The sequence below is a fragment of the Hippichthys cyanospilos genome, chromosome 12 (assembly GCF_059441005.1).
Source record: "Hippichthys cyanospilos isolate Australia breed blue-spotted pipefish chromosome 12, RoL_Hcya_1.0, whole genome shotgun sequence".
In the NCBI taxonomy this organism is placed as follows: Eukaryota; Metazoa; Chordata; class Actinopteri; order Syngnathiformes; family Syngnathidae; genus Hippichthys; species Hippichthys cyanospilos.
Window position 1 is genome coordinate 9,767,501 of NC_142380.1, and position 13,893 is coordinate 9,781,393.

General features: G+C 38.7%; 1 protein-coding gene across 1 annotated transcript; it reads right to left on the minus strand.

Annotated features, from left to right (window-relative positions):
* Positions 1 to 371: 371 nt before the first annotated feature.
* On the minus strand, positions 372 to 4,862 carry LOC148414781 (C2 calcium-dependent domain-containing protein 4C-like). Its single transcript, XM_088429833.1, has 3 exons — positions 4,742 to 4,862; positions 2,295 to 3,058; positions 372 to 1,343 (listed from the first exon to the last, which is right to left on the minus strand). Exons 2-3 carry the CDS (start codon positions 3,027 to 3,029, stop codon positions 792 to 794), a joined length of 1,287 nt encoding a protein of 428 aa, XP_088285959.1. The 5' UTR covers positions 3,030 to 3,058; positions 4,742 to 4,862; the 3' UTR covers positions 372 to 791.
* Between the last annotated feature and the right edge of the window lie 9,031 nt (positions 4,863 to 13,893).

Below are 13,893 nucleotides of genomic sequence, written 5' to 3' on the forward strand. Positions count from 1 at the left end.
AAGAGCAATCAAGCCAGCATCTCACTTCGTGCTGCCCTTTAAACTGCGAGGCACATCAATCAGTTTCTCCCCATCTAATATTAAGCAGGGACTTCGAATTCACAGAGACAATATTTTGCACAGATAAGCGAGATTAAACCTCTCAAATGTCTTCCAGTTTCCTCTTGCCCCACAGGACCTCTTCTGTAGATTTGTGTGTGGGGATAAAAAAAACAATCAAAAAGCATAAAACATTCTTAATACATGGGATAACACAAGACAAATCATATAAACAAAGCTGCAGTTAAAAACAATAAGAAGTATTTAAAAAACAAACTTTTTTTTTAGAACAGAGGTTTTTATTTATTCTTATGACAACAAGTCACTTAAACATCAGCCTGAGGGGTATTACATTCAATAGCCAATACATGACCAAATACAAAGGCTGTCAAAAACCAAAGGATATTATTCATTTTCGATAGCACAGTTCATACATGATTATTTGGCATCGTTGCAGGACTACAGATCCCATGTAAACTACAAGACCATTACAACTCTTTAATTATGCTGATACATAGTGCAACTCGGGAATACACAAACAAGGTTTCACTTTTTAAATTGCAATCTGTAGTTAAAACTGTATTGGTTTTTGGCTTGGCTTTTAGTGTGCAAGATACAAGTCCCCCAAGATTCCTTTCACCTGTCCAATATTGATCAGATCTGTGAAGTGGAATGAAGGCAGAACACGGCGGCTGTTGAGATGCAGGGCTGCTTTTTTTGTTTTTTTAAACCAAACTCTTGTCAGGGATTCCCTACAGGCCTGTGAGTAGCTCACTAAGCAACACTTCCCTTTCTCCAAGAAGCATGTTCCTCTTCAGGCTGGTTCCCTTGTTTACTACCTTTATCTTCATGGCCAGACTTTTGACTTGCGCTTTAGGGAGAGAGTCGAAAAAAAAGTCCTCGTTGAAAACGGGATTCCTGCTATTCTTTATAATGGTGCTCCTCTGTTTCTGTTTCTTGCCAGGTTTCAGGTAGAGCGCTACGCAGCAGTTGATGCTCTTAAGGTCTGTCTGCTTGCCGTAAATGGCTTCCGCTGTTAGCACGCGAACCCTCAGCCGCGCCGCCTCTGGATCATAGTGCGTGCTCAGTCTGAGTGTCCCGCCCTTGTGCAAGTTAATGCTATGCTCACGCTGCAGAGGGTCAGAAGCCAAAGCCCTGGAGCTGCTACTCTTGCATTTGCGGAAGGCGGGCGAGGTAGGGCAACGCATACGGCGGCGCTGCATGTTGGGGCTGTTGTCGGCAGAGCTGCAATCATCTGTGGAGAGAGAGCTGTGGCGGGCGAGGGAGCGCTTGGCACGAGACACCTAGAGATAGATAAGAAACACAGTGTAAACTGCTATCACCCACAAAATACGTGAATGTGTTTATGACTCAGAATATATTGAATTTGAGGCAATACATTTGTTTTTTTTTAAGTTGTTTTTTTTTCCACTACACCCATCAAAGAAGTAATACTGTTGTTTAAAGGAAATGGGCATACTAGTTAGATTACCTCATCTGTTTCTAAATGGCAAACTTCAGTGGTTCTTAAATGAGGGAATGTGTAACCCTAGGGGTATGACAGATCTGAAAAGGATTTCTGAAGGTTTCAGCAAATCTAATTGCATGTTTTTTAATGCCACAACAAGAACCACCTATTTTCAAATTAAGAGCAAATCAATTGGCACATTATTAGCATCGCAAATTATTCAAATTATACCATTTTCCACCAATGTTTTATCTCTGGTTCCGGGGAAACTTGGCCCGAAAAATAATCACAAAGGGTACTGATACAGCATTGAAAAAAAATGTTAAACATTGGTCTACATACATGTTCAAAGATCACTTTTTAAAATGTGCAAAGACTAATATCTATGTGGTACTAAATTGAGGAATTTGATTATTTGTTCATCATACAGATTTTACCTTTTTTTTTTGGACATGACTAAACCTAAACCAGTCTCACTATTAATAAAACGTGAGTGAAAAAAAGAGTTTGGAAGCCTCCCTTAAAATACTTGATGAGTTTTTAAATATTTTTCCAAATCATCAATATGACAAGGTTGTTAGAAGATTTTTTTATGAATTAAAGGAATTCTGGCACCATTGCTTCAACCTCAAATCTTATGTGAAAAAGTTAACCATAATTTCAGATATGTTAATCACAAAACAAATAAAACCCATGGTACAACTGTGTTATACTTCTACTATTTCTGACATAATGTGAACAGCCTTCATATCTGAAAGCAAAACATTCAAAAAAATCAACTCCTTGCCTTTGCTTGCGTCTCCTGCGTGATGGAGCGCAGGAGCGAGGCCGAGCGAGACAGTAGAGGAGAATTAAAAGGGGATGAGTCCGCTGACGAGCAGGTGTCACTCTCTCCGCCACTGAAGTAGCGGTAGGGGTTGGTGTTGGCCGGGGTCAGATGAGTCCTCCCTTGGGCGCGTCTCTGGGAGTTGGGGGAAGTAAGAGGGCTGCTGGGGTCACTGTGGAACAGGCTCTCCTTGCGTCGAGTATGAGGAGACTCCATCAGGGTGGAAAAACCATACGAGGTCTGGGCCTTGGGGACGTAAGGCAATGACATCGCGGTCTGTGACTGAGGGTCTGCGTTGGTGTTGGTGTCTGAAGTTGCGGTGGCTGGCTCGTCCGCGCTCTCTATTTGGATGATGTGACGGTTTGCTGACTTTTGGAGACTGCGTGTGTCCCCCCCGAAACGGGAGAAAAGGCGAGGGCTGCAGGGGTTTTTGCTGCTGTGAGCTCTGGGACTCTGGACGCAGATGACATGATCCGAGTTGGAGGGCCGCAAGGCGGAGCGGTTCTCAGTTTTGGGGGTTGCTGACTCCTCTGGTGGGCAGCAGATGAGCTTGGGAGGGATGAAAAAATCTGGAATCTTTTCGGGGGTGAGCACATTAGCGTATACAGACACAGGGATGGCCTCAGTGGTTTGTGGGGGCTGAGACTGCGTTCCACTGCTCTCCATTTTGCTACGTAGCTTCTCCAGGAGCCACATGTCCACTTCGATGTGTCAAACCACCAGTTCTGTGTTCACAAGCAAACATTTTTTACAAAGGTAACATCAGGCATTGCAAAACTTGATCTACAGAGTCAATAAAAGTAACCTCTCATTTTAAAATACTTGAATATATTTGCTCTTTTTCTCATGTCTGTTTCTGTGTACCCATTTTAATGTATATCAGGGAAATCTCACGGAACATCCAGTCCGACCAGATTCTAAAAATTGAAAACACTTAGAAGACACAACAGCTTTTCTCAAAATCAAATGTGCAATAAATCCTCACCAGGTAATTTTATCACATTGTAATCCCAAGTCAATGGAGACCTGTGACTGTGTTATCACTTAGGCTTATGCTAAATGCTACATTGGATGAGATTTCAAGAGTGACTTTCTAATTTTGGGTCCCCAAATAAATAATAAAATGTTCTCACTTGGCCCCTGCATGCTGCTCACAGAGCACTCATTGCATTTTGGTGTATTGAATGATTATTTCTACAGCTCTTTGAGATGTCCTACTGTGTGAGTGGTTATTGAATGCACCTTAAGTCACTTGCTTTCTTCTGCTTATCCACACAGCTATTGATCGTTGAATGCAAGCACGTTTTTTCCACCTGCAAAACCTTCTTCTAAAACCTGAAAACCAATTGGCGGAATGTACTTCGCAGTCCAAATTTGGAAGTGCACCGCCAGATACGCTCTGCTTGCGTTCGTTCTGAATACAAGATCCTTATACATGGAAAAGGAAGTAGCTGTTGTTCTATAATGCTGCACAGGTGATTCTGATAGTAAATAGATAACAATTCAACAGTTAAGTTCCATTTTGATTGGTTACCATATTAATTCATATGACAACTGTTTGATTGACATACACATGGCCCACACAATTGGCTTGATGATAGGACAAAAAAAAAATGTTGAGTCACAATCTATGTAAAAGTGTTTTGTAAAAACATAGACCTAAACAGAAAGTATGTGAGGTTTTATTTGATAATACACATGAGCACAAGAATCAACTAACCAGTCAGCCACCAAGAAACGATGTAACATCTTGTTTTTATCCTTCAGGTGCTTCCACAGTATACAGTGTGCTTTGATAGATTTGCTCCTGTAACCAATCAGGAAGCGCTGACTGACTACTTGTGCACCAGTATGAACCATTCCCACAACAACACAACAATTACAATAATAAAGTGAAACATCTTCAACATTTTCTCTGCTGATAACTGGCCATATTTTATATTTCATCCAAGGTACAGTTTGGCATTCATGAAGAATGAATGTAGTTTACCAATCATTCTGTTTAAAGTCATCCCACAACACACATTTACTGAAATGAGCATGCATTAAACCAAAAACGCAAAAATTAAACAAACAAAAAAAACATGTACATGTTTTTGAATTAGTCATTTGAATTAGACATTTGCATTTTCAAACAGGGAGTAAATTTTCATATACAGGTGTATATAGATGATGCTATAAATACACACATAATAAACAAACAAACGAATTGCAAACTAAAAAAGATCTTTCAATAACAATAACTTGCTTAAAAGACATTAGCAAACCTATCCATTCCACCACGCGTTTCAAATAAAACTTTTGTTTGTTTTTTTCTAACGTGCAAAGAAAAATATTACCAGCACCTGAATTAATTTCAACACATTCTTAACAAAGTAGAAGTTCTTTTAAAAATCATGCCAACTTACCCGTTCACTGCCGAACTCTTGCTTTCTACGGAAGAGTTTAGAAGTGATGTGTGCGAGCTGCTCCGAGGTCGTGTTGCTTCAAGTGTGATCAGAAGCTGGGAAAAAGCAGCGCGTGAGGCTCTCTTTTTATAAGATGAGCTGCGCTCAGCCAGGAGCCAATAGGGACGTAATGGAAGCTTCCTAAGATATTGAGCATTAAACAATTCACCATATACGCGCAGGCGGGTGAGCGGCATTAGGGAACCCTGTTCATAATCGGATGCCTGTAATCTCACGGCATCAATTTTATAGAAAACCCCGCCGTGATTTCAATAGGCTTTCGTTTGAGTTTCGTTATTGGGAAGTAGTCACCCCCTGCACTGCATTGTAATGCATACTACTGCAAACCTGCAGAGTTCTTAATTGGATCCCGCTCATGAGCACGTGTGTGCACGCGTGTGTGTATATACAGTATATATGTGTGTGTGTGTGTGTGCGTGTATATATATATATATATATATATATATATATATATATATATATATATATATATATATATATATATATATATATATATATATATATATATATATATATATATATATATATATATATATATATATATATATATATATATACACACAGTACTGTATATAAACAAAGTGTCTTTGTGCATGTGTGTGCCTTTAAAAGAAATGAATGTATTCAGTATAGATATGAGGATTTCTTTAATAAATTCAGATTAAAAGAAAGTATTTCTATTTATTATCTATATATTATACTGCATCTTTGTTTCTATCTCGTTAAGTTGGTGTCGTGATGAAAGCCAAAAACATGTCCAACGCACTGAGCCCTTTGCCAGGTGTTAAACATGGAGGTGGATGAGCTGCAATCTCGTAGGTGTCAATTGGACCAGTCAGTGTTTTGTTGCGTTTAAAGAATAAGAAACCACAGCAGAAATGATAAATGAAGTTACTTGAAGGATACATTTAAGGATCATGATATTCACAGACATTGTTGTTTGCGAAACTGCTCAAATCATGTATAAACATAGTGGTAAAAAAATAAGCTACCTGAAAATGAGCAACAAACGTTAAAAAGTCTCACTACTCAGATATAACATCCGATATTCAAACCAGGGGGAAATTTACCTGTGACGCCAAACTTTGGGATAACTTAGATGATCGAATCAAAAGGTCAAAATATTCAAACATTATTGAGGAACAAGATTAAATGCATAAAAATTAGAATAATTTTCTTATTATAATTACTGTACACAGTATACAGTACATTGTATTACAGTATACTTGTATACACTGTACTTGGTTCATCAACATTGGTAAAACAAAACCTCTGTTAAATAGGGATTGAAAATTAGAACAATACACTATAAATTGTAATGTATCCGCTGCTAAAAAATATCGATTTGGAAGGATGGGAGGAGACTTGGTTCAAGGGACAGAAACATCCTTATACTGCTGTTCTGTTTTTTTTCCCAATCAAATGAAAGACAAGATGTTAGAGAGTTACAGCACTATATTTTATAATTATGCTGCACATTCAGTTTCAGACTGTCAATATTATAATGTAATGTATTTTTTGGAACGTGGAACGCAAACACTGGAAAGAAACTGAAAAGTGTGTGTGCAGATTAAAAAAGTAAAGGTAGATTTATGTAAATGAAATCACTCACTCGTCTATTTTTCCATCTGAAAATAGAACAAAGTCCATTAGGCATTAGTGAAGCCTCATTAAATACCGGGATGAATCATGCAATGGGCTCGCCATCTATTTAGCTATCGGAACAGTCATTTAATTTCAAATCACGTCTAAATTTGAAAGTGTCAAGACACTAACAGTTGAGGCATGCATGTGAATGTAAAAATATTTGGGCTTTCAAAATATATGCATAGACAAACAATCATTAGAACACGGTTTTTTATAATAGCTGAACTCCGAGCTGAATTTCTAGACCCACTTATCCTCACAAGAGTCGCAGGCTTGCTGGTGCCTATCACAGCTGACTTGGGGCAGATGGCGGGGGACATCCTGAACTGCTTGCCAGCCAACTGCAGAGACGAACAGCCATTCACGCACCCAGTCACACCTAAAGACAATTTAGTGTCTCTATGGAGAGAATCCATGCAGGCTAGGGGAGAACATGCAAACTACACACAGGAGTGAGGTGGATTTGAACTCGGGCTCCTGAACTGTGAGGCGTACAGGCTAACCACTGCTCCACCGAGACACCCTAGCTGCACTTCATAACGTTCAAAATTTCCTTCAAGCTGTTTCATTTAGATGACCAGAAAATGTTTCCGCTCACGTCCAAATGTAATAACATGATGAACATGTTTACCTATGAAGGGGCAGGTGCACAAAGGTGAATGGAAGAACAGTTAGTGTGCTGGTGTATGTTTTAATTGGTTGAAAGTTGCTAAGATGTTGATAAATGAGGCATCCGACTGGAAGTCATCCGATTCTTCCCACACACTCCTCAGACCAATGTGCTGAATAAATCATTGCAATTATTGCTCCATTTGAGTCTCTCCTACATTAAACCACAAGTACCACCAATATGTATGTGCATAACCTAGAAATTGATGTTGAAAAAGTTTCCACTCTTTCTCAATAAAATCATAGTGATTTGAATTTCTCATATAGCACTTCTTACTTTGTTTCCATAAATGATGTTTTTTTTTCATATATGACAGGCTCCAGTTAAGGCCTAAAAATGATCAGTCAAGCGCAATCAAACCAGCAGAGGTAGAAAAATGTACAAATGCAAAAATCTTTGCCAGTCTGTCAATCATCATCGGTCTGCGCTCCATCATCATCAGTCTGCTAATTTTTCAAGTCGAACCAACCTGTAATCGTCAGTCTGTGGCTCCGTCATTTTATTTAATTTTGTCATCACTTCATCATCACGAGGTGAGCATTTTACAAGTTTTTTTTCTGTCATTTGTTGTTTGTTGGCAAAACTAGTGTCGTTTGGTGACGAGCAGATGGAATGCTCACCTCAGTCCTGATGGAATGCTCACCCCTTCTGGTGAGTGACGAATACATCGAACGATGAAAACCAACCTTTCCTTCTCTGCTTAGTGTAGTTTGTCTTTTCTTCTAGATTTCAAATTCATCTGCAAAACTGTCATCCGTGGGTGACAGAATAACGGACTTTATGTCAGAAAGAAGACGTGACATTGGAAGAGCATGTGAGATCGGTCTGATGAATGGTAAATATAACTTTTATTTTAAGTACAACAAAATTAGCCAATGAGGGGTGCCAAAGGCAAAGTACAAACCAAAAACACTCAAGGGAGGTAAAATTGTGAAAAGCCTGTTGGGAACTTCTTGGAGCTTGTCAGGGAGTGGCGAAGGAATGAACCGGCATCATCCTCCTGCACCGACCGCACTTAAAAAGCCCTTGATGACAATTGCTGTCAGGTGTGTTGCCAGTGTCTCCGCCCCCTCGAGGCGAAAGGAGAACCCCGCCTCAAGCAAAGGTTCAATCAGCAGGCAATGTAACAGAAAGGGGAAAGATTAATGAAATGTGTTTACTTTTCAGTCTTGCTAGCAATTTTAAAACTCCAAACTCTCCCTTTAAAACAATAACATACAGTTGCTTCGAATTTAGTCTGTTTTTTTCAGCTGCTAATAAACAATGAACGCTAACTAATTGTGTCAATGTTATTGTATTACACTAGCAGTTGTTCTGACTAAAACACTAAAATACTCACAAAAAAATACTCTTCTTTATCCTTTGCAGAGAATGAGCCACACAAACACCGTAGAAGAAGCAACACAATGTTCACTGTCGTATGTAATGATTTCCCTTTTGTATGTGTTTATAAAGAAAAATGTTATACAGTGGTATTTTATTATCTTGGAACCTGAGCATTGTAATTTACAAACATAGTCAGGGAACGAATTAAACTGCAATTGTGCTTGCCTGTAGGCAGACCCGCAGTGCATTGTCAAGCATGATTTATTTTTGACCCTCATCATGTTGAATAACTCGGTGCACAATAAGCAGAATTGTTTGAGTCCACCTACACATTCATGCAATGGTATCAGCCTTCATTAGTGAGTATTCACTGTGTGATCTTTGACTGCCAAGGCTCTGTATACAAAAATGATTCCCACATCAAGGGAGGTAACAACTCCATCTGTTATATACTGTAACCGTTTTTTCCACTATGTCCTATCATGGGTGCAAAAGGAACACTTCCATCCATCCATTTTCTAGAGCCGCTTGTCCTCACAAGCTTCGCAGGCTTGCTGGTGCCTATCCCAGCTTACTTTGGGCAGTAGGCGGGAGGCACCCTGAACTGGTTGCCAGCCAATTGCAGGGCACACAGAGACGAACAAAAATTCACGCACCAAATCACACTTAAGGACAATTTACTGTGTCTAACACACCTGCCATGCATGTTTTTGACGTGTGGAAGGCATCCGGAGTGCCTGTAGAGAACCCACACGGGCTCGGGGAGAACATGCAAACTCCACACAGGAAGGCGAGGTGGATTTGAACTCGGGTCCCTGAACTGAGAGAAACTGCTGCTCCACTGAGCCCCCCAAAAAGAACACTTAAAAATTCAATATGAAGATAATATTTGAATACAGAAATAATACTGCAGTGTATGGAATTAATAGTGTTTGTACTTTAGTTTTTCTTGTCAGGTACGTATGACTAAACCAACACATCAAACTCACGCTCCGGTTTTAAGTCTATTTTACATTTCAAACTGATTTTTTCACATTCGTGCACAGGGGTGGAACGCCGTAAGCTCAGCAGTGGCTGGCGTTTCTTGACTGAATTCTATTATCAGCTTTACTCTCCTGAGTCAAGTAAGAATTCCACTCTTGGGAATTATTCAATCATGCTAGCTTTCAGAATGGAATACTCATTGGAACCTTATTCTCAACAAATTTAAAAAAGTGATGTCAGACCGTTTGAGTCACTCCTCCACTTGAAGACTGTGAGAACAGAATAGTTGAGTCATGCACAGAGCAGCAGGGGGATCGTTCAGATTTTCAGAGCTCTGTGGTTTTATTTGGATAATGTTTGAAGTGAAAAAAAAAGTGTATATTGACTTTAAATTCATCCTGCGTAGAGGATAGCAATTACTATGCGCTATGTGACTTTTAACTTTCTGTTTGGGTGTCTGTGTTTAGAATATGAAATATGTACAGATATATGGTATTATGGTGATACATATTTGCTATTACAAAAAAAAAATAAAAAAAAACACCGTATTTTTTTTCCTATAAAAGAAGAGGTTTCAAATCTCCTAGCGGATATTAGCTTTAAATTCTTCCTGCACTGAGAATAACAATTGCTCTGCACAGTGTGACTCAAGAGTTCTGTTTTAGATGTCTGTGTGTAGAATATGCAATGAGCTCATTTATACCATATTAGGATGATATATTGTAGCTGTTATGAAATGTCCGAGTGGACATTGGTTTTAAATTCATCCTGCACTGAGGATAGCAATTGCTTTGCACTGTATGAAACAAACTTTATGATTTAGATATATATGCTTAAAATACACAATATAAAAGATGATATTTACTGTTCTGAAAAAGTAGACTACAAAAATAAGTTCCTTATAAAAGAGAGGAAAAGTCTCCCAGTGGATATTAGCTTAAAATTAATCCTGCACCAAGCATAGCAATTGCTACGCACAGCGTGACTCAAGCTTTTTGTTTTGGATGGATGTGCTCGGATTATGCAAAGTGTCATGAATATAAACAAATATTTGCTGTTCTAAAGAGAGAAGTCCAAAAAGAACGTAGCATTTATCAACACATGTTTTTCAGCACTGCAAAAAATAATGTTAGAAATTAAGCATTTAGTAATGGATGTCTAAATTAGCCTTCATCACAGTTTTCTCACATCCAAATCAATCGACACATCCCACACATGAACAACAAAGGGATTGTGCATGCATGGGTCTTAGTCTGCAATCCCTTTGTTCATGTTGCAAAAAGCTGACACACCCATACTGTGATGTGACTTTACTGACGTGTGAGGTGGTTACCTAATTAAGCTTGAGTGAAATTTGATCAAATGATCTAGTTTGGAAGTTTAGGTTTAGGAGTCACATAACACTATTGACAGACTTAAACGTAAATTCATTGTGGAGCAGCTCTGTAATTATGCACGTTGGACTATGATACACACCTTTATTACCTTGTTGAAGATTACTTTGTAGATACTACAAGTAAATTCAAATATTTTAATAGGAGTGCGTTCACTTTCTATATGGAGTTTTCCAATGGCATCACATAATTCCGAACATATCCGCCCCGCTGAAGTTTGACACGTTTTTTTGTTCTCGTATCACTTTTTACAGAAACCAACTTTGAATAAAGCGCTTTTCAAGGAAATGACAAAAAATGTTTCACAGAGCAGATAAACGACATTTGTGTTTGCCCTGAACACTTTATTTAAAGGTAAGCTTTAAAGGGGGAAATCAACACAAAGGTTTTCTATAGCATAATATTTTCTATGCGCCCCCACTTGTCTAAACACAGAATACAGATTAACATTGTGTTCATGGGGTATGAATTAAATTGCAAAATCAACCTGTTTTTTTCATCTTTTTTTCCAGTTTCATGAGTTAATAGCTTCAATTTCTTGACAATTTCTTGAGAAAATTTGAATTTGAAGGTGTATGCATTCTTTTGACTGGTTCGGTGTATATTTTAAATGGCTATTATTTTGTAAATATATATTATATATCAAGGGAAATACTCCTGTGTTTGACCGCCTGAGTAAACCGCTTACTAGTCTGAGGCTAATGTGAGGCAAAGTCAGTGCTGTTTCATTTAAAATATTCCGAACATTTAAATTTTTCTGGGTCAGTGAAATAGCCTTGGCTTCATTTCCCTGTATGTTTGCATTGTTAGGTGACGAGAATTGTTTGAATTATCTAAGTATCACAGTAGCCACTTTGTCATTGTGTTCTATCTTTGCCGCTACATCACATGTCTTTATAATCTGTCAACTATTTTATTAACTGTTTAAGATTGTACAGAAAAACGGATTCATGCTTCATTCTTCATTCATTTCTTATCCTCCCGATCACATGATCGGAAATGATGAATGTATGTTGTTGTGTTTACTGACTAGCTTGTTTGACAGTGTTAACATATGGACAAACCATATCAAACACTGGTGTTTGGTAAATTATCACAGTGTCTCAGCCTCAGATACACATTTGTGAGATCTTGCTTAAGAAAACTATTCTAGCTTTCGCAAGCTGGCATAAGACTCATTCACCAGCTGCACTGAAATCCTCTTTAAGGCTCTTTGAGTCCATCACACCATCTGGTTCGAGGCCACCGGCAACCAAGGTAAACAGAAATCAAGCACACTCACGACTAAAAAGAGGGCGATTTCTGTGTCGGCCTTCCGACTTGTGGTGCTACACTCATTCGAGGATTAGTACATATGCGGACCAAAAGAGCAGACGAGCGGAGAGTACATAGAACAAGTAAACATGGCCAACAGAACATTGGCCAGATGGACTTGGGGTGAAGACAGTACAAGATGGAGAATGCACAAATGAAGCATGGACCTGTACCATCTGTAAGACAGTTGGGAGAAACACAGTAGCTTATTGACGAGGCGGTAACAAGAACACTGAAAAGAGAAGGTCTTGTATTCTTTGAACCCACTGCAGGCAACGCAGATGTTCTCCAAAGTGGAGCATCCATGGTGAAATCACTAAAATCCCATAATGCCACATCTCCCTGGAACAGTGCATTGCTCTCATTTAAAGGAGGGATTTTAACTATGAAGTTTTATTGGATTCTTGTGCAGGAGAATGTCGCGAAAGCAAACTGATCATGATAACCCCTCCCAATGTTGTTTTTGTGTATGTATTAAAGGTGTACACATGGGTTCAGCCTTGAAGGGGCTCTAAATTATGCTCAGGCCTATTATATAGATGCTCAGAGCCATAGTATTCATCAACAAAATTGCCTTTGGCAAGAATGATCAACAAAATAAATCATTTACCCAAGTAATGTATCAAATCATGCAGCCAGACGAACCAGTGTACACTAATCCAAGGATTTATGTATCGTCTTGGATTTATAACAACTTCCAGAAACTTGTTTCTCACATGAAGCTTATAAAGTTTTATGGACTTTTATATTCTGTGGACCGAATGGGTGAAATTAGCTAGATAATCATTCAACATTTTACAAGGACAACTCACTTATCGTAGAGATCTTTTTTGTAACAGCCCATTGAATAATCCTAATGATAACATTGTGGACAGAGCATTTTTGCTCTCTGAACAATGAATCCAAATTCAAGTTTAGAAACACTGTCTTGTTGTTGTATGTAGTAAATTTGATATGTGTGTATTGCGATACACATTATTGTGTAGACACTGATATCTTGATATCACCGCCCAGCCCTATTGCGACAATAAATCTCCAACTCACATATCGTAGTATTTATACCAGATGCTCTGAGCAACTGGTGAAATTTTGCTTGCTAGAGTCAGCAGAGAGCATCTGGAAGCCGGACCATCCAAAAGTAGGCACTTTAGTAAGACAATTTTGTGTTTCAATTGCGGGAACTAATGTCCATATTAAGTCATACCATAATTTCTCTAATTGCAGATCATGGACTAGAATGTTCAATAAAAAGGAATCCCTTGTGCAGTACTTGAATATCTGATTTGATGACCACTTGTTGAATCAAAATCTTCGCATCGTGCAGTGGGAACAAAACTATAGCAGATGGCTGAACAGCATGGTGACATTAAGGGAGAACAGAAAACATCAATCTGAAGCGAGAAAGGTTTTACTTTTTCATCATGACTGTGGTTTAAAATAAATAAATCAATAAATACTGTAAATAACTGCAGTTTCTGCTGTGCCCCACATGGACTCCTGTAGTGCAAGGTGGTGCATAGCTAGTTGGGTTTGTTCATTATAACCACATTACTATTTTTTCTTGTATAATTCTGGCCCTGAAAACGCCTACACCATGCAATCATCTTCTCTGACTCATGAGTTGACCTTAGTTATTTCTGGGAACTTAGCGTGCTTAACACAAATTTGCCGATTTATTTTCAAGTTAATGGACGTGAATCCTTCAATGCTAAATAGAGGATCACAGTGAGATACAGTCTTCCTTTTATCCATAACTC

Bases quoted from the DNA above. Each gene is read 5' to 3' on its own strand.
- LOC148414781 (XM_088429833.1), bottom strand. From the start codon at position 3,029: ATGTGGCTCCTGGAGAAGCTACGTAGCAAAATGGAGAGCAGTGGAACG. The intron at 1,344-2,294 runs GCAAGGAGTTGA...ATCTATCTCTAG, and splicing joins CGCAGGAGACGCAAGCAAAG to GTGTCTCGTGCCAAGCGCTC.